Genomic DNA, 23,672 nt, shown 5'->3' with positions numbered 1-23,672 from the left:
AAGTTATTGCGTCTACTATGGGAAAGATGTGTTTTTTTTGTTTTTTTTTTTTTTTTTTTTTTTGTGGGACTGCGACATTGCAGCAGACAGATCGGACCCCTAACTGAACTTTTTGACACTTTTGGGGGTACCAGTGACATTACTACAGTAATCAGGGCTAAAAATATGCACTGTTACTGTAATAATGCCATTGGCAGGGAAGGGGGTTAACCCTGTGGGTGATCAAGGGGTTAGATGTGAGCCTAGGGGAGTGATTCCAACTGGGGGGGGCATGGCTTCTGAAAGGACCATAGAGACATGTAATCCTATATAGAAGGATCACAGGGGCTCTATGATCATTTCAGGGAGAAGAACGGTCAGCTGTGTGTACAACAGCTGCCCGTCCTTCTCTCTCAGCAGGGATCGATCACGGGTGTCAGGCGGCAATCGGAGCCGCCTGACCCGTGCATCGGCTTCCCCACTGCTGAGTGGGGGTGGAAGCGCGTGCTTCTCCCCCCCCCCCCCCCCCCAGCTTCCCGCAACCGATGTAGGTCTACGTCGGTTTGCGCAGGAGAGCCACCCTGCCTCAGTAAAAAAGGTGGTGGGTGGTTGGGAAGTGGTTTAAAACTGGACTAGAAAGGGGTTAAGGGGAGGAGCGTTACAAGAAAGGACAGGAACAAAAAGGAATTGAATCAGGGAGGGGGGAAGTTAATGAAGACGTGAAAAACTAGGGACACTATGAGAGACAAATAGATGGTGAAGGCAGAAAAGCAGTGTACTAGAACCTGAGAAATGATATGCAGAACCTAGTAGTATAGGGTGGCTATGCAGATGATGGTAAGGATTTGCATTCTAAGCAGTATGTGAAGCCAATCCAATAGAACCATTGTTTCCAAATGTTTTCTTCTGAATTCTTTGAGGAGGTCAATGTTTCCAAGGAACCAAGCTGAACTTTTGAACACCATAAAACCATGGTGGGTGGTAAGGTGATCAGGTGGACTAGAAGTGACTGTTTTATAGAGAAACTGTTCAGGTCTAATAGCAGGATTTTCAACGTTGTGTTTTTTTTTTTTTTGTTTGGTCATTGGTCTTTTAAGCATTTTATGCGTGAAAGCAGGTCTCTTGAACATGGCAACCTAATTTTTCCTTATTTTCTAAACTGCTAGTATCTATCGCTTCTAAAGATAGTGAAAATTTACTTTTGTTCAGCCTTTCTCCACTAACATCACATATTTCTCTTTCCCACCACTCTAAAGCCCCGTACACACGGGCTGAATGCTGGTCAACATTGGCCAGCTCAATAAAAACCCACTGACGTTTGGTCCATGTGTAAGGCACTTGGTCTGACAGAAGCCGACCGAGCATACGGAAAACCAGCAGCCGATCAGCGATCTTAGCCAATGGCGGAGAGTGTTGATCGGAGTGTTCTGGCGGGGAGGCCGTCCCCCTGTCAAAACACAACAGTTCAGCGGAGGAGATCACTGTACTAACATTGGATCGTTAATACAGCAGCTCTGACAGTTTTTTTTTTTTTCTCGTTCAACCTGCTGGGTGTACCAGGTTTAAATCTGCCAGGAGCAAAGAGTTAGACTGGTCATACATTTATACAGTTTTCCTTTTTAGATATACCAAAACCATCTAATATGAGATCAAACCTAAACCACTTTCAATTTGTATGCAATCAGGCATAACATACATACATACATAATTAATAAAACAGTGTGGCGCATAACCAATAAGTGAGTAATCAATCTCTTAAGTGACAAATCAAATACATATAAGTAATATGAATACACCCAGTGAGTAAAGGGTGATCTAAAATAATCAACAACCAATATATTCCATATATATACACGAGATAAGGCATCTTGTGACTCCAAACGACATGCAGTAATGTGTAATAGAAGATAGCCCATCCACCAAGGCAAACACTGCCTCTCACCTCCAATATTTGACCCTGTAAGGATCACACAGCCAAACAAAACTCCAATGGATCAGATATTACACTTCATGTATGTCCTGAATAGGGAAGGGATCCTCATATGGCTCCGTAAGTATAGGAGGAAAAGAGACAGTACTAGTGCTCTCTGTATGTTTCGAATCAATTTTAACATAAAACAGCAGATTTAATTGCAAAACAAGCACTAATGAGTGCATAAAGTCAAGCATGTGACAAAAACGAATCTTGATGGCTGCATCATCCTCTGGAAGGGGGTTATGGCCTATTATGTCCTCTATGGAGAGCTTGGAGGGCAACCCCCTTGTGGTGTTTTTTTTTTTTTTTTTTTGCGTGGTCTGTGGACCCTTGACCGGGATCAGTCGGCTCAGTATAAAGCGACCCTACTGGGTCTGCGTCCACGCACCCTGAGTGCTCAGATAGTGCAGATGATTCTTCTGCTCCTCTAGCTGCGCTTAAATAGGCGCTGGTGGATGCATTGTTTGTGTCAGTGCATAAAAATTTGAAAATGGAGTTTGCTGCAGATGCCGCGTCGGAGGCACTGGTTCCTTTCAGCACCCAAAGGCCCTCCAAAGCGGCGAGGGTGTTCCTCTTTCCGCTTACCTTGACAACAGTGTCACAAAACAGTGGGGTTGCCCAAAACGCAGTGGTTGCTAGGTGTTTTTTGGTTGCAGTATCCTTATGAGGATTTACTGCGTAAAAGGTGGACACTCCCACCTGTCATGTACTTGCCGGTTCCCAGGTCAAATTGTGAGTTACCTTCATCCCGGTTGAGGAGTCCCCGACCTTTACAAGTCCACCTAATATGAGGGCGGATGCTCTAGCCCGCCATATGTGCGCTGTGGCTGGTTCGGCAATTAGGCTGGTAATTGGCTTCCCCTGGTATTTGCAGAACGCGCGGATTGGTTGATCCAGGGGCTACAGTTTGTCTGTGATGCCTCTTTGCATGCGGCTCCTTTGATTTCTAGGCTGTCAGTATCAGCAGTGGTCCTTTTGGCTTATTATCTGGCTGAAATGCTGGTCTGCGGACTAGACTTCTAAGAAGACCTGATCTCCCTCTTGTAGGGCTGATCTCCCTCTTGTAGGGCGTCGCCTGTTTGGAGCTTCCTTGGATGACATTGTTAAGGTTCTGGTGGGGGCGGGGAGAGTACTCTTCTTCCGCAGGCTACCACGGGCAAGTAGCCCCGTCGTAGACGTGGGCCATTTTCCTCGGCTCCTAAGTGGCCTTTTTCTCTCGGGATAAAAAGTCAGGGCCTCCACCGGAGGTTCCAAGAGCACCTGGTCTGGAAAGCCACGAGCGGGCTCTTCCAGACCTGCAGACAAGGCTGCCTCTGCATGAAGGGGCGCCCTCACCTGTATCTGGGGTGGGGGGACATCTTTGCTGGTTTCCGGATCCGTGGACCTCCCTGGTACAGGACAAGTGGGTCCACAAAGTTATTCCGGTCAGGCTACGAAATCGAGTTTGGTCTTGTCCTCCGAAAAGGTTTTTTTTAATCCTCCAACCTGCAGTTGGGGGGGGGGGGGTCTCTTTGGGGCAGTGCCAGAACCTTTTCAAGGCGTTTTTTTTTTTTTACTCAAACCTATTTACAGCCCCCAGGAAGGCAATGCAAGGCACGTCCAATTCTGGACCTCAAGGCGCTAAGCTGCTTTGTGTGAGTACAGAAGTTCAGCATGGAGTCCATTCAAATGGTAGTGGCGTCCCTACATCAGGGGAATTTATTCTCGCTTCTATTGACATCAAGGACGCCTACCTGCACATTCTAATATGTGCTGGTCGCCTGCATTTCCTCCATTTTGCCGTGGACGAGGAGCATTATCAGTTTGGCGCTGACCTTCGGTCTCACCTCCGCACCTCGGGTCTTCACAGAGGTGTTGGCCTTGTTTGAGTCAGCGGAGGATCGCGGTACTGGGGTACCTGGGCAATCATCTTCTGTGAGCGGAGTCTCTGACTGCTCTGATGGACTACTGGATATTGCTCTGCGAACTCTGAGTTTGGTTGGATCCTGAACATTTAGCAGTCTGCTTTAGTTCTGTCCACAAAAACTGGATTATCTGGGTCTGACTCTGGAGTTTTTCCAGAGGAAGAAACACTCTGGCCTGAAGCAGAATCCAGACATTGCAGGAGGCAATTCAGCTTTTGTTGTTCAGCAGACGGTCATCCCTCCGGGCTTACATGCGCGTGCTGAGCCTGATGGTGTTCACCCTCGAGGCGGTCTGTTTGCACAGTTCCACACAAGATCTCTGCTAAAGAGTTTCTGGTGAAATGGATCAAGGATCCAGTCTCTAGAGGTGGCTTTGCTCTCTGGTACTTCCACAGGGAAAATCCTTTTTCCCCTGTATTGGACGGTTGTCTCCATGGATGCCAGCCTGTCCGGATGGGGATTTGTCCTCAGCACAGACGTGCTCAGGGGGGTTTGGACTCTGGCAGAGCCCAGACTGCAGATTAGTGTACTGGACCTCCAAGCGATCAGACTGCAGATTAGTGTACTGGACCTCCAAGCGATCAGACTTTATTTGGCTCATTGAACAAACGTCTTCTGGGCTGGTCAGTACGAATTCATTCGGACAATGCCATGGCCGTGGTCTATGTCAATCACCAAGAGGGCACAAGAAGTGTCCTGGTGGCTCTGTAAGTAGCCGGCATTCTAAGATGGGCTTACTGATTCGTTCCAGCCCTCTTAAACTTCTGCCACGGCTCCTTTGCAGGATTTAGGCAAAAGGAATTCCGGTCATTCTAGTGGCTCCAGACTGTCCTCGCCGATCTGGTACGCCTGGTCGCTGGTGCTCCTTGGGGACTTCCATCCTGCTTTACAGTCGCTGGCTTTAATGACTTGGCTGTTGAACGCCAGGTGCTGAAGGATGGAGGTTTGTTTGCATCAGTAATTCCTACGCTGTTAAAAGCTAGGAAATCTACCATCGTACTTGGAAGATGTATATTGTGTAGTGTGAGTCTCTTAGGGTTCATCCTCGCTCCTTTTCGGTGGCTCGGATCTTGACCTTCCTTCAACAAGGGGTTGAACAGAAATTGGCTTTGAGTACTATCCAGGGCCAGGTGTAGGCTTTGGCGGTCTTCCAATTACCTTTTGCCACTCACTCCCTGGTGCGTACTTTTCTTCAGGGTGTCGGACATTTGGTTCCTCCAGTGCTGGCTCTGTTGCCATCTTGGAACCTCAATTTGGTGCTTTCTGTCCTACAGAAGCCTCCCTTTGAGAATCTTCAGGAGATTCCTCTGCTTACGCTGTCCCAGAATGTGGCCTTTTTTTGTGGCTATCACCTCTGCGCGCAGGGTGTCAAACTGGCGGTGTTATCCTGTCGTTCACCTTACCTAGTGATTCACAGACATAAGGTGGTTCTTCGCCCCTGTCCATCGTTCCTTCCAAAGGTTGTCTCTGATTTTCATTTGAATGAAGACATTGTGTTGCCTTCCCTGTGTCCCAGGCCTAAACATCCAAAGGAAATTGCCTTGCATGCTTTAGATGTGGTCTGAGCAGTTTGGGTGTACCTGGCAACAACAACGTCTTTTAGGAAGTCAGACTCTCTTTGTGCTCACAAATGGGCCTCGTAAAGGGTTGTCCGCTTCCTCTGCGACCATTTCCAGATGGATCAGACAGACAGTGATTCAGGCCTATTCCATCAAGGGTCAGATTCTTCCTTTTTCTGTCAAGGCACACTCTACTCGGGCGCTTAGTGCCTCCTGGGCTTTGCATCAGTGACGCAGGTTTGCAAGGCAGCCACTTGGTCGTCGATGCACACTTTCACAAAGTTTTATAAAGTGGATGTGTTGGCATCTGCGGATGCTTCTTTTGGCCACAAGGTTTTGCAGGCTGCTGTTGAGAGGACCTGATCCTCTTCGAAGGTGTATTGTTTGTTTTTTTTTCCAGGTGCGCTCCAGTTGTTTTGGTTGAGCGCATGTTGCCTGGTTGGCTACTGTTTAGCTGTTCCCACCACGTTTAATACTGCTTTGGGGCGTCCCAACAGTTATGAAGATCTGAAGCGGTGTCCCTCAATGATCAAAAGAGAAAATGGGATTTTTGACTGTAAAATCCATTTTTCTGATGTTCATTGACAGACACAGCACCCACCCCTCTGTGGAGTTGTACTTCTTCTGACACTGTAACTAAACTGTGTGCCTATAGCAGAGAGAGGGAGTATACCTCCTGGGACTGCCCATGGGTGTAGCTAGACTTTTTTTTGTCTGCCTAATATACTGCCCCCTACAGGAGTAGGACAACGGTTATGAAGATCTGTACATCAATGAACATCAGAGAAATGGATTTTACGGTAAGTAAAAAAAAATCAATTTTTTTCTACTTTCTGCTATAAAACATTGCCAATAAAAAAAATAACATTTTTTCATCATTTCAGGCCAGTATGTATTCTGCTACATATTTTTGGTTAAAAAAAAAAACCCCCAATAAGCGTATATTGATTGGTTTGTGCAAAGGAGATTGTGTCTACAAACTAGGGGAAAGATTTATGCCTTTTTTTTTTTTATTTACTAGTAATGGCAGCAATCTTTTTTTTTTTTTTTAAAGCTACATTGTGGCGGACTGATTGGACACCCAACTGACATTTTTTGGGGGGGACCAGTGACATTACTACAGTAATCAGTGCTAAAATAATGCACTGTTACTGTACTAATGACACTAGCAGTGAAGGGGTTAACACAAGGGGCAATCAAAGGATTAAATGTGTCCCTAGGGGGTGCTTTCTAACTGTGTGGGGGATGGGCTTGCTGGATGAACACAAAGACCTGTGTTCCTAAATAGGAGGATCACAGGATCCCTGTGTTCATTACTGACAGAACAGCGGTCTGCCAGGTTTACATCTGCAGAACGCTGTTCTGTCTCCACGGGGAGTGATCGCGGGTACCGGACCTGCTGATTGACTCCCCCTGCGGCCAATCAGCGCGGGCCACCCAATAGCTTTTTAGCGAAACAAGGTACAGAGCCAACCTGCCGCAGTAGAAGTACAACGGCTGGTCGGCAAGCGGTTAATCTGATTTTATTGCAGCATATCCATCTTAAAAAAGGCCAAAAAGATTGAAGAGTAAATGCTTGGCTCTCCTGCTTCCCGCAGTGCTGAGGAGAGATCTTTTGAAGTCTGCTGGGAAATGCACAGTGAATGCCAGTCTCCTATGTTTGCCATTTGTTCTCAGTGGTTCCTCCTGCCAACCTTGATGTCATTAGAGGGCCCAGTAACAATGTGGAGATGGGCAGAAGGAACCAATGAGATTGGTTCTTCTCTTGGTGGCTTCGTAGCAGCATACAACATGCTTAGAGCTCCAACCCACAGGACCACCAATAACTATAAATGTTAAGTGAAGAGCTGCCTCAAACCTCTAATCTTCCATTATAATCTGAATCTTAACCGTTTACCGACCAAGCATTTTCTGACACTTCTTGTTTACACGTTTAAATCATATATATAATATATATTTATTTTAGAAACCCTAGAGAAAAAAAATGGCGAGCGTTGCAATTTTTTGGTCACATGGTATTTGAGCAGCGTTTTTTTCAAACTCAATATTTATGGCTATACTTCCCCTGTGGATCATGTTCAGATTGTTCTGCAGTCTTGTGTCCCGTTTTTAGCAGACAGCTAACTGAAGCCCGCCGATATCACAGAGGCAGTCCAGGCTTGTGCAAGTTTGTGACAATATAGTTGGGATCTGTTACTTGTTTGAAGTCTAGCGCTAGAATTATCACTCGCTCTCGAACGTTCACAGTGATACCTCACGTGTAGTGCGAATACCATTTACATATGTGTGCGAGACTTGCATTTGTGTATGCTTCCGCGTGCAAGCATGGGGGGAGAGAATCAGGGTGCTTTACATTTTTTTTTTTTTTATTTTCACACTGTACCTTTTTTTTTTTTTTTATCATTTTCTATTCCCATTACAGGGAATGGAAACATCCCTTGTAATAGAAATAAGGCATGACAGGTCCTCTTTATGGAGAGATCTGGGAGGTATAGCTATGTATGAGGTGGTATCAAAAAAGTTGAGACTATTTTTTTTTTTTTTTTTACACACACACCAACAGATGGCTGCACGCCCCGTCACAGGCAGCACCAACCTCCATCGTCCTGTGTACCAGGAGCTGTGCAACTGGTGCTATTCTGACCACGTGCAGAACCACCTCTGCCATTTCATCATGGACAGAAAGTTAGAACAAAAAGCAAACACGAAACTGGGCAAATCTGCCACAGAGACGCTTGACATGAGTTGGCAAGTTTACGGTGATGCTGCAAAGAATCGGTCGAGCGGTTTTGAGTGGCACGCACTATTTGTTCCCCTGACGATCATCATGCACAAGTTGCCAAATGGTGTCAACATTTTCAGGGGTTGAACTAGTTGAAGGTCTTCCTGATCTCTTGTCTTCCAGTGATGTTCTTCTGCTCTTGAAGCGTGGGTGCAGCTACAAACACCTCATTGCACAACATTTTACATTTGTTCTAACTTGCTGTCTAATAAAATAGAAGTGGTAACGCATGCAGTCAGAATAGCACCAGTTGCACAGCTCCCGATGTACACAGGATGAGGTCTCTTGGCACACTGACTTATGAAGTTTGGTGTTCCCTGTGATTGTGCGTGCAGCTTTGCTCTGCCATCTGTTGCAAAATTAGTCTTGAAACGTTTTGATACCACCTCGTAAAACACAAAAAAAAAAGTGCCTGCACAGTTTAAAATCAAGTAATACACTGTATCGCCCTGCTTTGCATATGCTCAGTTGCTCTCCATTTTTCTGCCTTGTGCCAAAAAAGTGGAGGCCGATCTGCTGAAAGCCTAACGATTTACTGCTGCTCAGGGGCTCTGAGGTTCAGCAAAATGGCAGCCTCCAGTAAGAAGAAACAGGAACAATGCTGGAGGCAATTTACAGCACACACTAATTTTGCTAGCATTATTAATAATGTGGAATGTGTGTTCCTTGCTAAAAGAACATTTTTTATCAAGTTATGGGTAAAGTTCGGCTTTAAGTTGATGGATTAGTAGTGAGTTGAAGTGACACGACACTGCATTCTGGCAAAAAAAAAAAAAACAGGTATTTTCTTTACTTGAAAATATTCTTAGCCTAAAAAGGATGCAGTCACCACATCTAATCACTGCGAAGCTGCAATATATAACATTTTTGCGATTGAGTTTAGACATTTTTATATGCCTTGAAAAGACTATCATATGGACTAGCAAAAAAATATTCCAGGGACACCAATGTTTCTGTAAACTTTTATTACTAAAGTAAATATTCTGAAAAGAAATTCCAGTTTCTTATTCATTACAGTGATTTTAGTTTGATAAAATCAATAACTAGGACCAGCTAACCTCCTTGTACCTTTATTGGTATATTTTCTGTGTAATCTAGTACATGCTTTTAATAAGTTTAAAAATAATTTAGTTTTCATTCAAAAGGTGATAAAAGAACACATTAATGCTACGGTCAGCCTAATATTTTCTGTATTCAAGCTTTAGTAAAATTAGTCCTTATTTTGTTATCATTCGCATAGTGCAAGGAATTTTCTATAGCAAAAATAGGACACTCCATCCTCCACGGGACCATCACAAGATGTCCCAGGTGAGTCTTCACAGGCTTCATGTCTGGGCTCAGGTAGGCTTCCTGCAGATGTAAATAAAAAGGGAGAAATTAATAAAGAAAAAAAAGAAGGGGGGGGGGGGCTAACAAAACGATCCCTAAATCTAACTTCAAAGTAACCTATACCTATCTTTGCCGTATTAATTATTATAGATTGCCTTGATACACTCAATTGTGGAGATTGAAATAGGATAATTTTGCAAGAAAGTTACAGGGAAATGGCAACCAATTGCACACAGAATGGCGACCCACTCAGGGAGATTTACTTAAACTAGTGTACAGAAAATATGGTGTGGCTGTTTATAATAACCAGTCGGCTTCTAAAGTCTGGTATACACTACGAGTTGGGTTGGATGGAAAAAACACGGTCAGCTCTGGTCGGAGCCACTGTACTCGCTAGCAAGTACAGCAATCTCCCTCACTGAGCTGTTGTGTTCGGACAGGGGGATGGGATGGACCCCCATCAGAACAGCGATCAGCTGTCTCCGCCATTGGCTGAGAGCAATGATCGTGAGTCGGTCAGCTGCTGGTTTTCCAGTATGTTCATCCGACATACACTGGGGCCAAATGTCAGCTGTTTTTTTTTTTGAACCAGCAAATGTCTCCCGACATTCAGCCCATGTGTACCCAGCTTAACTCCAGCTTGTACAATTAGGCTTTGACAATAAAACCTGGAAGCTGATTGGATACCATGCACAGCTGCAACAGATTTGGTGTACACCAGTTTTAGTAAATCTCCCCCCATTGTGATCAAAGCTAAAATCAGGTAATGTAAGATGGCTTCACCTCTGTTGTTCACCCGCAGGAGAAGTCCCTCAGATGGGTTTTGCCCCCTAGTGGGCCTATTCGATGAGGCTGCCTGAGCAATTAAGCCTACTAGGGGGCAGGATGCATCAGAGGGACCTATCCTGCGGGTGGACAACAGAGGTGAAGCCATCTTACATTTCCTGGTTTTGGTCACAGCAAACCTGTCCTCTGTGCAATCGGTTGATATTTTTCTGCATCATATTGTGGCCCTACAAGCTTTTTTTTTCTATATGATCCACACCAGATATTAGTGAAAGGGGCATTAGAATGGTACTTTGTTCACATTGCAAGAAAGTTGCCACAATAATTTGGGTAGCAGAAGATCTACATTTTTGTAAAGCCAAAACCATTTTATAAATTTTCTAGATTTTAAATTGAATCACATTTTTTAAATTTAAAAAATAACAAATGGTCTGGTCAAATAGGGAGGGGACAGTATTAAATAATAAAGTGCTACAAACCTCCTCTTCCTTTGCAGATATAAATGGATTAACCAGTGGGCAACAAATGGCCAAATTATTGCAAATGCCAAGGTGCCAGACGAAATCTCAAAGGGCCACCATGATGGCTTCTGGAGAACAAAGAAAAAAAAAAAAGGTAAACATTTCTCCTCTGTGATAGAAAAGTTGACTGTATGAAAAAAACAGACTGACACTTTCAGAGCAATGAGTTGCTGTGTGAAGTTCAATGTGAGAATATTTTACCTGCTAAAATGATTTTTACATCTCTTCAGCCAGTCTTGTGCTCAAACCCTTACCTTCCAGACAGCACAGCCAGGTTCTTAACGTCAACTACAGCAGAAGAGCAGTTTGGTCAATTAAACACCCAGCCTGCTGAATGGACAATGAAGAAGGAGCTGTGCTGCTGCTAATTATTTCTTTGCCCTGCTCCTCTCAGCACATGTGCACTACAGCACAGCTTAAATGCCTGCCAGTGTTGGCCCTTCAGGAATTTAACCCCTTCACGCCAACATAACATGCGGCCTCACTGGACTGGGCTTTTTGCTGTGGGGCTTCAAATATGCGCATCTGATTTTGTGCTTAGAGCGGGCCGCACAGTGCGCTTTCAGCACAGAGACCCAGATCCCGTATTAAAAATCGTTTCTGGGTCACCTGATTGCCTTGGTAGCCTCTGATCGGCTACCACAGTGATCAGTTTTTGTGAAGCCCTCCCCTGTGTTTCACGCTCTCAGTGAATGGAGAAGAATGATACAGTGCATCTTTCTCTCCTTGGAGAAAAAAAAAAAAAAAAAGTGTTAAATAAATACCTAGATCAAGGTTTGATCTAGGTCAGTGCCAGGATTAGTGTGTGGGTCACGGTCAAAGCTCAGGGTCAGTATATTTTGGGCAGGATTTAAACTGGTATTCGTGTCAGTGTGTTTTAGGTAGGACAAAAAAATAAAGCAAAATGCACGCTATTGTTTCTGGGCTGTACTACGGTTACAAACAACATACACATATGTGGTATTGCTGCGATTGTCTGGAGCAAAATTTATTTTGGGTTTGGTGGTAGGAACAAGAAATATACAGATAATTTAAAAAAATGAATTTTCTTTACTATTTAGGACCATTTCCCCTTTTTTTTTTTTTTTTCATTATTATCAAAATCAGGAGATATCCATTACCATTTATCATCTAATGAAAGCCCAGTTTGTCACAAAAAAAATAAGGTATAATCCACCTGGATGCACAAAGTAGTTGTGATGATATGTACGGTTTTACCAACACATGTCAAGGTTGCAAAATTGTTCTTCGGCATGAAGACTTGTTTTACCCTTAGCCGTGCAAGGGTTAAATACATAATTCTATAACTTTTTGTTTCACTGTAGTTCATCTTTAAAAAGGTGCCCCTAGATCAATATTGGTCAAATTGGGCAAGGATCCCATGTTTAAAGGCAACTGGCAGACTAGCGCTTACAGATCTCAGGGGGACATGCAACGGGACAGGTTAGAGTGTATGGTCTAATTGCTATTGTTTATCCCAATGTTCCGGGCAGTGAGACTTCTTACATGTCTGTTCTGGCCACTTCTCTCCATAAGCATAAACAGAAGTTGGTTCTATGCTTCTGTTGGCTAAAGGCAGAAGCATCTTGTCCAACTATTCCATAAAGCTTATGGCCAGCTTTAGTGATCCCCACCCCCAGATATATATGGATTTAGGAAACTCCTAACTTGTAAAACTGAGGTTGATTTACGAATACTGGAGAGTGCAAAATCTGGTGCAGCTGTGGATGGCAGCTTCCAATTTCAGCTTGTTCAATTAAGTTTTGACCAAAAAAAACTAGAAGCCGATTGGTTTCTATGCAGAGCTACCACATATTTTGCACTCTTTAGTTTTAGTAAATCAACCTCACTGCTCCAAGTTAGAGGCTTACTAAGCAGTGAAAATGGAGAAAAAGCATGACAGTCATCAAACCACCAACTTGCAAAACATGGTAAAAAAAAAATAAATGAATTAATACACATGGATGCAGCATATTTCTCTCCTATTCACACCATAACATTGCGTATGTATGTCAACAGACGTCAGTGAGCGTTAATGCGTTACCAAAATAGATAGAAATGTGCATGCGTTTTAGCAAGTCAGTATGAATTGGCCCCAACACACTCCATAGTACAGACACAGTACAGACAATTTCAACTTACCTTGTTAGTAAGCTGTTGTAAATTAGATTCAAGTTGAATCGCTCTTGCCTGAAAAATGACAGAGATGACAGTTAATACATACAACAGGAAAAACCCTCTGGCTGGGACTTTTTGTGATGCGGGCATATTAATCTCCATTTGGCTCCAGTGTAAGGAGATGACAGTTAAAGACTTACCCTGGAATTCATAAGGGCCGGGCAAGACCCATGCTGCGAACGTGTCTCTCATGTGTTCTAAAAGTGGTGCATCATCCACCAAACTCATATACACCGGTCTATAACTTGTACCTGAATTTTGAGCATACTGCAACACTTTGAGAGTGCTCCCAAGACCCTTTCGAAAAATCTGTCTGTGTCAGTTTCTCTCAACGCAAAGAGCTGGTCATAATTAGCTCCACTTTCATAAGCTACAATTTGTTATTAATTTCTTTTGAATTTGGCACATTCAATGCACCACAATGTAAAAGTAGTGCATGAGTCGCTGTCGCAACCAAAAGTGTTGCAGACACTTCATAAATTGGGCGCAATATATTAACAAGGGGGATTAACGCCAGACAAGTGGTAGAGCCAATCAAAGTATGAATGCATTTAAACTGCAGCTATAGATTTATTACAAATCCTTCTGGGTGTTGCAGTATCTAGCAGCCCTCAGTCAATTCCTTGTGATACAGTGTTTTAAATTCAGTGGCAAATGATAGGAGTGTAAAGCAGGTCATTGGTGATATGATTTTCTTTATAGTCCTAGTCCGTGTTAATCGGGGATTACCTTCCCAAGCGCTATTCCTGGCTGTCAGAATATGATGATTACTGCTAGTGGATATAGCGGCAGGCTGTAGTTGTATGTAAAAAAAAAAAAAAAATAATAAGACAGGCTGGTTGTACCCAAGCTGATCAATGGATTAACTTGGGTACAAATCAGCCTGCCCATACACGAATCGAAATTTAGCCTGTCCCTGCTAAACTTGCTGAATTTCTATCCATGTATAGCCTGCTTAATATCGATGTGCTGATATAAAGGTGACAGGGAAGGGGTGTGGTAGTGTGAAAGCACTTAGCAGTATGAGCCCCCTGTGCATTGAGAGGTGCTTTGGGCAATTTATCTGAATGGCCCTTGGGAGGGACACCAGCCATGTCTAACTGTATAAAACCGCCAGAAAAACGTTGGCAGGATTCCCTCTCCGGGCCGGCCTGAAAAGGTCATGAACCCCCCACCCCACCAGGAACAGCTGACGCCAAGTGGCCAGACAAAGGACCTATTTCCCCCATATCTACTGGGTTAAGCACCTAGGATGGGTTATTACCGGGTTTTATATCTAATGGGACTAATGGTTGATGGGGATGCGGTTTACTGTAAAATGCTGTTTTAACTTAGAAGAAACGTAAGTGAAATATATCAGGATTTTAAATAAAGCGTGCGTTAAACTAACTACACTATTGGAGCTTTCCTCGCTTCCCATATATGAGATCTCATCCTAGGTTTACTACATTTAAAGTTGGAGATTGCCGTTGATGATTAAAAAACCTTATGGTTATAAAGCATATTTGCCAAACATTTGCTGCTTGCTGTGGGGCATTGAACAGGAAGGAGGGGCAAGGAGCACCGAAGGGGGGCCCAAGAAGAGGAGGATCTGGGCTGCTCTGAGAAAAACCACTGCACAGTGCAAGTAGAACATTTTTTTTTTTTTTTTAAAGAAAAAAACAAACAAAACACACACAAGACTTTACTATCACTTTTATGTTCACAATTTTTTTCATGCAATATACACGGTTTTATTATATTTTTTTTTCTGTGGGATTAATGTTCACTGTTTACAGTTCACAGATCCTGAGGTCAGCTAGGATGGAATAAGGATTATAAAAAGGGAGAAATACATTTCAGGGGAATGAGGAATATGGGAGTATTGCCTGGAATAGCTGACTATGCCATTTCAACAGAATTGACTTCTCCCAATGCATGTGTATTTCGTCAATAAATCACCTACATTGTAGTACCACCTCGAATTTGACATGTGTCACAAAAAGCAACCTTACCTGTGAAGCAGTGAGAGCCTCCAATGTCTGTAGCCTCTGCAGAACATTCTGCATGTCCTCTTGTAATCGCATAAGTACAACAGCAATGTGCTCATTTAGACTGCTGTTTGGTTCTCTGTCTGATCCTCTGCGATCTCCTCCATTTCCACCGCTGCCCATCTGTCCCCCTCTGGATCCTTCTCCAATAGGATGCATACGGCTGGCTGGAGAGAGAAATTTCCAGAGAAAAAAAAAAAAAGCATAAAACTAACAAGGCAACGAGAAGGAAATTACTTTCCAAAAACAAAGGCATTAAAAGGCATCGTACTCAGACTGATAACACAATTTTATTAAAAACAAGATTTATTCAATTTTATTAAAAACAATATTTATTCATACCCAATCAAAGAAATGGTGGAATGATGCATAACCACCACACATAGGTTAGCAACACATTGAAAAAAAAAAAAAAAAAAAAAAAAAAGCAGTTAATAGTTTATTTGGTATTTGTATCATAGGGTGTTATAAAATCACTATAGAGTGCTCAGCTAGCAACCCATTATATACTGCTTATTTATTTTATTTTAATATCAAATCAGGTAATTGGTGGTTGTGCTGATTTAAAATAGATAATTTTCAAAAAGGTGGTCTGTAGTGATTGGGAGATTAGGTCTGCAATGCCCAAGACATATGCTCAGAAGTGAAGCTCACCAAACTTTAAGGACTAGAGTGCAAGCAGTAAAATGCAGAGGTTGCCCTACAGAACAATGGTATATTGTGGTTGTAACAGAAAGTGGCGCTGAAGGTAAAATCTGTAATTCTAGGTCTGGGAAATCCTGGGACCTGTGGGAAGTTTTCCTGCAAATCCTGATGACAGCAGACCTCACATTATATACAACATTTATAGAAAAAACTAGATTGGCAAGGGAGGCAAGAGGGGACTTTCATTGTACTGCATAAACAGCTCATAGAAAACTATGTATATAAAACCATATAAAGTTTATTTACTATATATGAAAATGCAAAATTCCCTGAACGGGAAAATATTTTTGTTTTCATATCCAGTTTAACACTTCCAGAATTTGTACCTAAATCCCACCAGGGGTAACACACCTCTTCCTCTCCTAGAATTGTAGTATTCAGCCTTGTCATGTCCAGATTTTTCCTTCTGTGGTGTTCGGCCAGATGCTTTTCCGTCCTCTCCGCCATCCTTTACCTCCCCTCCAGCCCAGACATCCGAGGAGCCCTCAGTCAACATGGCGTCTTCTATCAGCTGACTGTGATCTACCTGAAAATCCAGAGAGGGCTCAATCAACAACTGGCTGGATCCCTGAAAACTCATCTCTTCAAAGAAGCCTATCTGGCCCCCACCTACCAACTGTACATTTATTTTCCCCTTTAGCACATCCCCCACAGTTATTACCTTTCGTAAAACTTGACCCTCCCTCTTAGATTGTAAGCTCTAATGAGCAGGGCTCTCAGATTCCAACTGTATTAAAGTGTATTGTAGTTGTACTGTCTAACCAAGTTGTAAAGCGCTGCATAACTGTCGGCGCTATATAAATCCTGTATAATAAGAATATTTACTTTAAAGCACATCTAAATAAGTATAAGTGGTGCATTTTGTTTTTCAGAATTTTTCACCTGGTGACCCTGCCAGTGATACACTTTCTGACCCTGACCTAGGGTGGCTAGGGTAACGATATCTATAGGGAGAGACAAGGTAGTCACCCAGGCTGCCCATTCTGAGTTGAACTTCAAATAGATCTTCCTCTATTAATCTCCACTATTGATTGGAATTTAGAATTTACAGAATGCAGCTTTCAGTTCTGCTCACATTGTGCCAGAAATGTAGTTTCCTTGTCAACCAGCAAGTACTTTCTGCACTTGCTTAAAATGTTCTGTTAAAAAAAAAAAAAAAAAAAAAAAAAAAAAAAAAAAAAATATACAGTCACAACATCTAAAGGACTGATAAGCTGCAATATAATACATTTTTGTTTTTGGGTTTGGAAATCCTTTAAGAAAGGTTAAAACTAACCGTGCCTATGGAACTGTTCAAATCGGTGCAACTCCAACTTTTAGAAAGGTTTCTGCGCTATTTTTGGCGATTTCATAGACATTGTATGAAATCTCACAGATGTCGGCAAGCCACACATAAAATTGCACTGACCAGTGGCTTTGAAATCATGCTGAAGTGGCACGATTTCCAAGTCGCATTTAGTGTAAACCAGCTCTTAGCAAAATACGTTGTGCAGATGAACTTGACAGTTATTAAAAGCTTTTGCTGAAAGATTTTCAGGAATGTTTGTCACCCTAAACCTGGTTTATTCCTCAAATTTGAATCCCATGAAGGCAATTCTGTAATTTTATTCTGGTACTGTCTTGTTTAATATGTTCACAGCAATTTGTACGTTTGCATCAATTTTGAAGACTCTAGCTCTTTTGGATGGTGCACTAGTACCATGCAACTGTTTGTGTGGATTTGTAATAAAGTTGTAAAAAAAAAAAAAAAAAAAACACACCGCCACACCAAGCAACAACACCACCTTTAAAATGAGGCCTCTTGGTAAAATGAAACAGATACTTGACAAACACGGATGCAGTCAACCGTGACTGCATAAATGGCAGATTCGGTCAAACTGGGACGTCCCACTTACATCTTCCTGTCCAAACTGCTCCATAGAGTCACAGAAGATCTCGCTGTCTGAGTCACTCGTCAAGTGCTGCATTGCAGCAACATCCTCTGTGCAATAAATATCTGCAAAAAAAATAAACAAAATAAATACAATTCATTTTTTTCCTTTCAATAATGGTATTTTTGACTTACCGTAAATTCCATTTCTCTGATGTTCATCGACAGACACAGCTCCTTACCTTCCTGACCATTAAGTTATACTGCCCCCTACAGGAGTAGGACACTAGGCAGGAAAAAGCTTGACTACGCCTATGGGGCAGTCCCAGGGGGTATACTCCCACACTTAGTTTTGTTACAAGCAGTGTCAGATGAAAGATAGCTCCACAGAGGGGTGGGTGCTGTGTTCGTCAATGAACATCAGAGAAATGGATTTTCCGGTAAGTCAAAAATCAGATTTTCTCTTCCGTTCACTGATGGACACAGCTCCTTATCTTCTTGACCATTGGGGCGTCCCCAAGCAGTGTCAAACATGAGGGGTGGGAACAACAAGAAAAAAATTCCCAAGGCTAAACCGTAGCCAACCAGGTAACATGGAGCTCAACCATAAAAAACTGGAGCTTACCTGACAACGTAAGCAGGGGAACCTCCCAAAGATTTTGGAAGGGAGGTTTGTGGAGAACTGACAACCAAATTGAGGTCCCACGGAAGCAATGGAGACCGCACTGGAGGAGCAAAGCGTCTAACTCCCTGGATAAAGGTCCGCACCAAGGAAAGTGTGACCAATGGACGTTGAAAGAAAACAGCCAAGGCCGAAACCTCGGCCTAGTATGCCGCTGGCTACACCAAGGAAAGTGTGACCAATGGACGTTGAAAGAAAACAGCCAAGGCCGAAACCTCAGCCTAGTATGCCGCTGGCTACATTTTTCTGGAGGCCGCAAGTGCAAGGATCCCAGCCAGGCAGATGCCCAAAAGAAAGAGCGGAGGCTTTGGCTATCCTGACCTGGGGGGCCCCCAAGACCCACAGTGACCACAGAAATTTCAGAGGGGCTGGGGAACCCGAGAGTCCCACCATCCCAGGGAGGGGCCCATGTCCACCCCAAAACCCCCCAGGGGGAAGAGGGGGGACAGCTACTTACCATACCAGGAACAGGGTGGGCACCGCTCCCGACAGACCACTGCTCCCTCGGAATGGGGGGGCTGTCGGGCAGGAGTAACGCTGCGACTCAGGCAAAGACCAAGTCGAATGCGCCCTCGCAAGACATTTAACTCGCAGGCCAGCCCCAATTAGGGCTATGTCGGGGTAAACCTAGTTCGGAGCAGAGGCCTGTGCATGCTCGCTGGTCAGACTGGGTGGAACCCTCTGGATCTAGATTATCCAACCCGTCGCCCAGTCCAGCAGTTGATGGTAAATTCTCACAGGAACAAGATAACAAAGATAGGAAAAAGTTCAATTTAAAAGGAAAAAATTGCCAGGACCAAAGATCCCAGCAAGGAACTAGGTCCTTACTCCTGACAAGGCAATAAAAAAGTGCCTATAGCTGAGAGTGCCCCATAGACTTAGTCAAGCTTTTTCTGCCTAGTGTCCTACTCCTATAGGGGGCAGTATAACCAAATGGTCCAGATGATAAGGAGCTGTGTCCATCAATGAACGAAAGAGAAATAATTTTTTAATTCTCCCCTTGTGTTACCATGCTCCTTTTTTTCTTCAAAATTCACTGGTCTAAGAAGACCTGATAAAGATTTGCAAAGCCAATGTCCAATGACATTGATCTCTTCACTTCTCCCAGTAGGTTTTTAACCTTTGCACAGGTTAAGGAAGGGTAGCGTTTGGGTTGGATACAGAGCTGGTATGATGATGCCCAAACAAGTGCCAAATTAGGCTCTTTACAAACTGTTCAATATCTCAAACTCATCCCAAATTACAAAAGGTCCATCAGCCAACAGGGGAAAGCAAACAGATGGTTTCTGTGCTAGATATAAAAGTTTTCCAGACCGAATCGTAAAAGGTTGCTCTTGTAGACTTCTCATTCACCAAAATGTTAGCTGCCTGGCTACCATTCGGACCATTTTGTTTGGTACTAACCCGAGGCAAATATGCAGAGAAAGTCTTTTGATATTACTTCAACTCTAATAATATGCAAGTTTTTTTGGATCATTAATTAAATCATCAAATCAATGATAATTAAAGAAATTATAAAATACACTGAAACCAGAGGGTAATCATAACAGCCAGGTATCTAGGTCTTCAGAAGGTGGTCAGCAATAGCAGGCCGCATATTTGTCTTATGAAAAGTTTACGTTGAAGTACCTCTGTACTGAGAGAAACATAGAAACGAGCTGAAAACCTTGTGTGTGCTTATGGGTAAAGGGTACAAAATAAGAAAGCTATTACAGATTTTTCTGAAGCTACCTAGTGCCAACATGGTTTTGTTTTTTATTCAGCAAAGTTCTAGAGCCGCTCGTTACTTCCAAAGTGGCAAATCACCTTTTTTTGTTCAGCACAAGCCTTTTTGACCACCTATTTGGAGACTTAATCGTGGAGCTCTACAATTAAAGTATAACTAAAAGGCAAAACTTTTTTTTTTTTTTAATGTTTGATAGCCTGCAGAGGGATCAGAAAACCTGTCAGTTTTTATTGCTGTATGTGTCCCCTTTGAGGAGATTCTCCCTCTCCATTTGTCCTGTTTACCATCTTTGAAAGTAAGAGTAAAAGAAAATCCCAAATTTTGGGTTGTCCCCAGATAATAGATGGGACGTTTTCCAACGGGAACACTATTCTGGTGACCTGGGGGTCCCCAATTAATTTTCTTAAAATTTGCAGGGATATCCTTGCACTTCCTGTTTACTATGGGACAGGAAGTGAAGGGAAATCTCCCCAATGGGACACAAAGACAACATTAAAAAAAAACGAACAGGGGTTATAGCCCTCCCATACACTACGCAAAATATAAAAAAAAAAAAAAAAAAAAAAATGAAAGTTTTGCCTATAGTTCTACTTTAGCTCCAGTAAATTAAGAGTCGTGCTGCATGTCTTAATTGACCGGGCAATCTTGGGGGTCCTCGGACGTGTCCCAGAAGATTGCAGGGAGGGAGAGGAGAACTTCTGCGGTGCCCTGAGCGGAAGTAGGAGCAAGTACCTGTCAAAACTAGGTACCCCCCCCCACAAAAAAAAATGACATGCTAAATGTGGCATGTCAGGGGGTTAGGAGTACTTAAAGCAGAAGTTACACTTTTGAGTGGAACTGCATCAAGTGAAGCGACGTGCTCAATGTAGACAGTGCCAGAGTTTTGTAGAAAACTAATTAAGACCCGGGAGATTAAAGTATTATTTGTAGATAGTTCCAACCGTCCCCTCCTCCCTGGACTCCTGAGCCATGCCTGGAACACACAGCACTCTGGGGTAAAGGGAGACTGCAGTTTATTGTCAGCAAGTTCATCATTGTTACAGTAACAGAAAAATTATTTAGAGCTTTCATGTTTGTACTTAGTTCAGAAATTTCAAGATTCTATTTTTTTAAACATGCAAAGTCTCTGCCTAGTGGCCGTCTATATGATTGAGGCTGGTCTCTGTGTGGAAGCCTGGAGAGACAAAAAGCAAAAGCAATCTTCACATTGCTTTGCCAATCAAAACAGAATGATTGACTTACACTGACAGAGAAAAAGTACAATGTCAAGTGAAATCCATCAGTAGCACTACAACACAGACAGCATATTTAGGGAGTAAATATGACAATCATGCTGTACATTTACAAACCATCAAATCAAAAAATGAGGAGTTTAAATCCTTTTATTGACTGACTTAAAGTAGAACTCCAAAAGAAAAAAAAAAAAAAAAAGGCAAAGCAAAGAAGCATTTTCTAAAAACACTTGCTTTCAATCCAGTTCCCAACAGTTAACCTCCCTGGCGGTATGATTCTTTTGGATTTTAGGTGCTGAAAGCGGTACAATTATTTTGCATGTAATTCTTGTGAATGAGCAGCCCAAACCAACTGTATACATTATATATATGTATACAGTTGGTTTGGGCTGCTCATTCACAAGAATTACTCATAATATATTTTATATATACAGTAATCCCCCGCTCCATCGCGGTTCAGTTTTTGCGGTCCCAGTAATTCGCGGTTTTTTTGTAATGTTATTTTACTATATAAATCATTAAAAATGAAATATTTTTGTGTTTTCCATAGCTCTTGCTCTGCCTCTCAGTATCTTTTATGTGTTTAAATGAGTTTCTATTGTTTTAAAAGTGTGTTTAAAGACCTTAAAATGCTTCTACACGTACAGTGACAGTAAAATAAACATGCCTACAATGCATTTTAATAGGGTTTTTCTATTTCGCGGAATTTCACTTTTCGCGGCTGGGTCCGGAACGTAACCCCCGCAATGGAGGGGGGTTTACTGTATATATATATTTACATAAAAAGTACAGTAAAACTACAGGAAAGGGCACTGGGGGGGCAAACTAATGTGATTTTATTTTATTTTGAATGGTATCAGTGTGTTTGGTGTGTTTTTACATTTGAATTTGCCGCCGGTTCCACCCCCCCTGCGAACGTCACGTCGCAGGAGACGGAAGCCGGGGCACGGAGACGATCGGGAGGAAGATCCGCCGCTAGACACATCGCTGGATCCCAGTGACAAGGTAGGAAACCTCTTTTACAGGATCCAGCGATGCTTCTGGCGGTACCCCGAGTGTGGCTCGGGGTTACCACTTTTGGCTCTGAAATTTAACCCCGAGCCACGCTCGGGAATACCGCTAGGAAGATTAAGGCCCGTACACACGATAAAAAAATCGGAAGTAAAATTTAGTCTGTCGAACAATCTGCCAATTTTCAGATCTTATAGTGCTTTCGGACGACAAAAGCTGAGTGTGCAGGCTATAAAATTTTTATCATACATGAACATAACGTCTGATTTTCCTTTGAATAGTACAGTTTTCGTCTGAAGAGCAAGACCGCATGCTCGGAAACAAAAGAATACAACAATTCAACACATGACATCACGTCTGAAGTTGAATTCTGTCGTACGAGAATTTTCGTATGAAAGTAACCTCTTCACTTTCCATATGAGACTAGCATGCAACGAAAATCCATCCGAAAATTTGATCATGTGTACAAGGCTTAAGTCTTCTCCATCACTGGATGTCACTAGTCTGGTCCACAACCAGCATCATTCAACCCACCCCCTGTGATCCTAGGCTGTCTTAAGGCCCGTACACACTTACCGATCGTCGGCATACAAACGTCGGCGGACGAAAGATCTGCCGATTGTACGCGTGTTAGTATGGTGCCTCCGACAGATGTCTGCGCACAATCCGCGGACAAAAGTCTTTCTTGCAAACATGAAAATTTTTGTCTGCGGACACCAGAACGGACGATTGTTCGCCTGTCAGTACAGAATTCGGCCGACAGACCGCAGATTTGCAAGACTGGGCATGCTCAGAAAATTAAAAACACAGGGAAAGTTAACCATTACATGACATCACTTCTGCAGTCAGCTGAAGTCTGCAGACAAAATTCTTGTGCTGTCCTTGTGCTGTCTTTGCACTTTTCAGCAGACATCGACATCCCGGGGAGAAAAGAGGAACATTTGTATGCCGACCATCGGTACGTGTGTACGGGGCTTTAGACACATCTTTTTGGGGTTCTCTACTACCATGCTAATCAGCACCGTTTAGTGCTGCAGAAAGGACCACCCACCACTATGGCTGGAGGAGAGGTAGTTCCATTTTCATTTTTAAAGACGTTCAAGATAAGTTAGGTTTCTTTGTCCGCCATTATACAATTCTCTCTCTGTCCACATAATTATACATAAAAACAACAAAGATACAATGCAATAAATGGATGTTGTAAAATTTATAGTCAATTTGATCTAATCTTGGTTTCTAAGCCATGATCATCATAAATCAGAGGTACATAAACTCACAGAAGTTTACCTTCCAGATCTGTCCCCATTTGTGACCGTTTCAGTGCATTTAAAGTAAACCTGTCCCTTTGCCCCTTCCCTATGGCCCTCTTTACCAGTCAGAGTTCTTGGAAATACCCAACACAT

General features: G+C 42.9%; 1 protein-coding gene across 2 annotated transcripts in view; it reads right to left on the bottom strand.

The window, feature by feature from the left end:
• Positions 1-9,435: 9,435 nt before the first annotated feature.
• ACBD5 (acyl-CoA binding domain containing 5) overlaps positions 9,436-23,672 on the bottom strand; it is a 65,984-nt gene continuing 51,747 nt past the window's right edge. For both annotated transcript variants that reach the window (XM_082257313.1, XM_082257314.1), the window contains 6 exons: positions 17,644-17,744; positions 16,100-16,274; positions 15,008-15,210; positions 12,978-13,025; positions 10,794-10,903; positions 9,436-9,549 (listed from right to left, as the gene is read on the bottom strand). In XM_082257313.1, coding sequence (XP_082113439.1) covers positions 9,537-9,549; positions 10,794-10,903; positions 12,978-13,025; positions 15,008-15,210; positions 16,100-16,274; positions 17,644-17,744 — 650 coding nt within the window. In that variant the 3' untranslated portion in view covers positions 9,436-9,536. The remainder of the gene's footprint in view (positions 9,550-10,793; positions 10,904-12,977; positions 13,026-15,007; positions 15,211-16,099; positions 16,275-17,643; positions 17,745-23,672) is intronic.

This window comes from Pelophylax lessonae, assembly GCF_965119305.1.
Source record: "Pelophylax lessonae genome assembly, chromosome: 5".
NCBI classification, from domain to species: Eukaryota; Metazoa; Chordata; class Amphibia; order Anura; family Ranidae; genus Pelophylax; species Pelophylax lessonae.
Note: the sequence above shows the minus strand (reverse complement) of the source record. Positions and strands in the feature narration are given on the sequence as shown.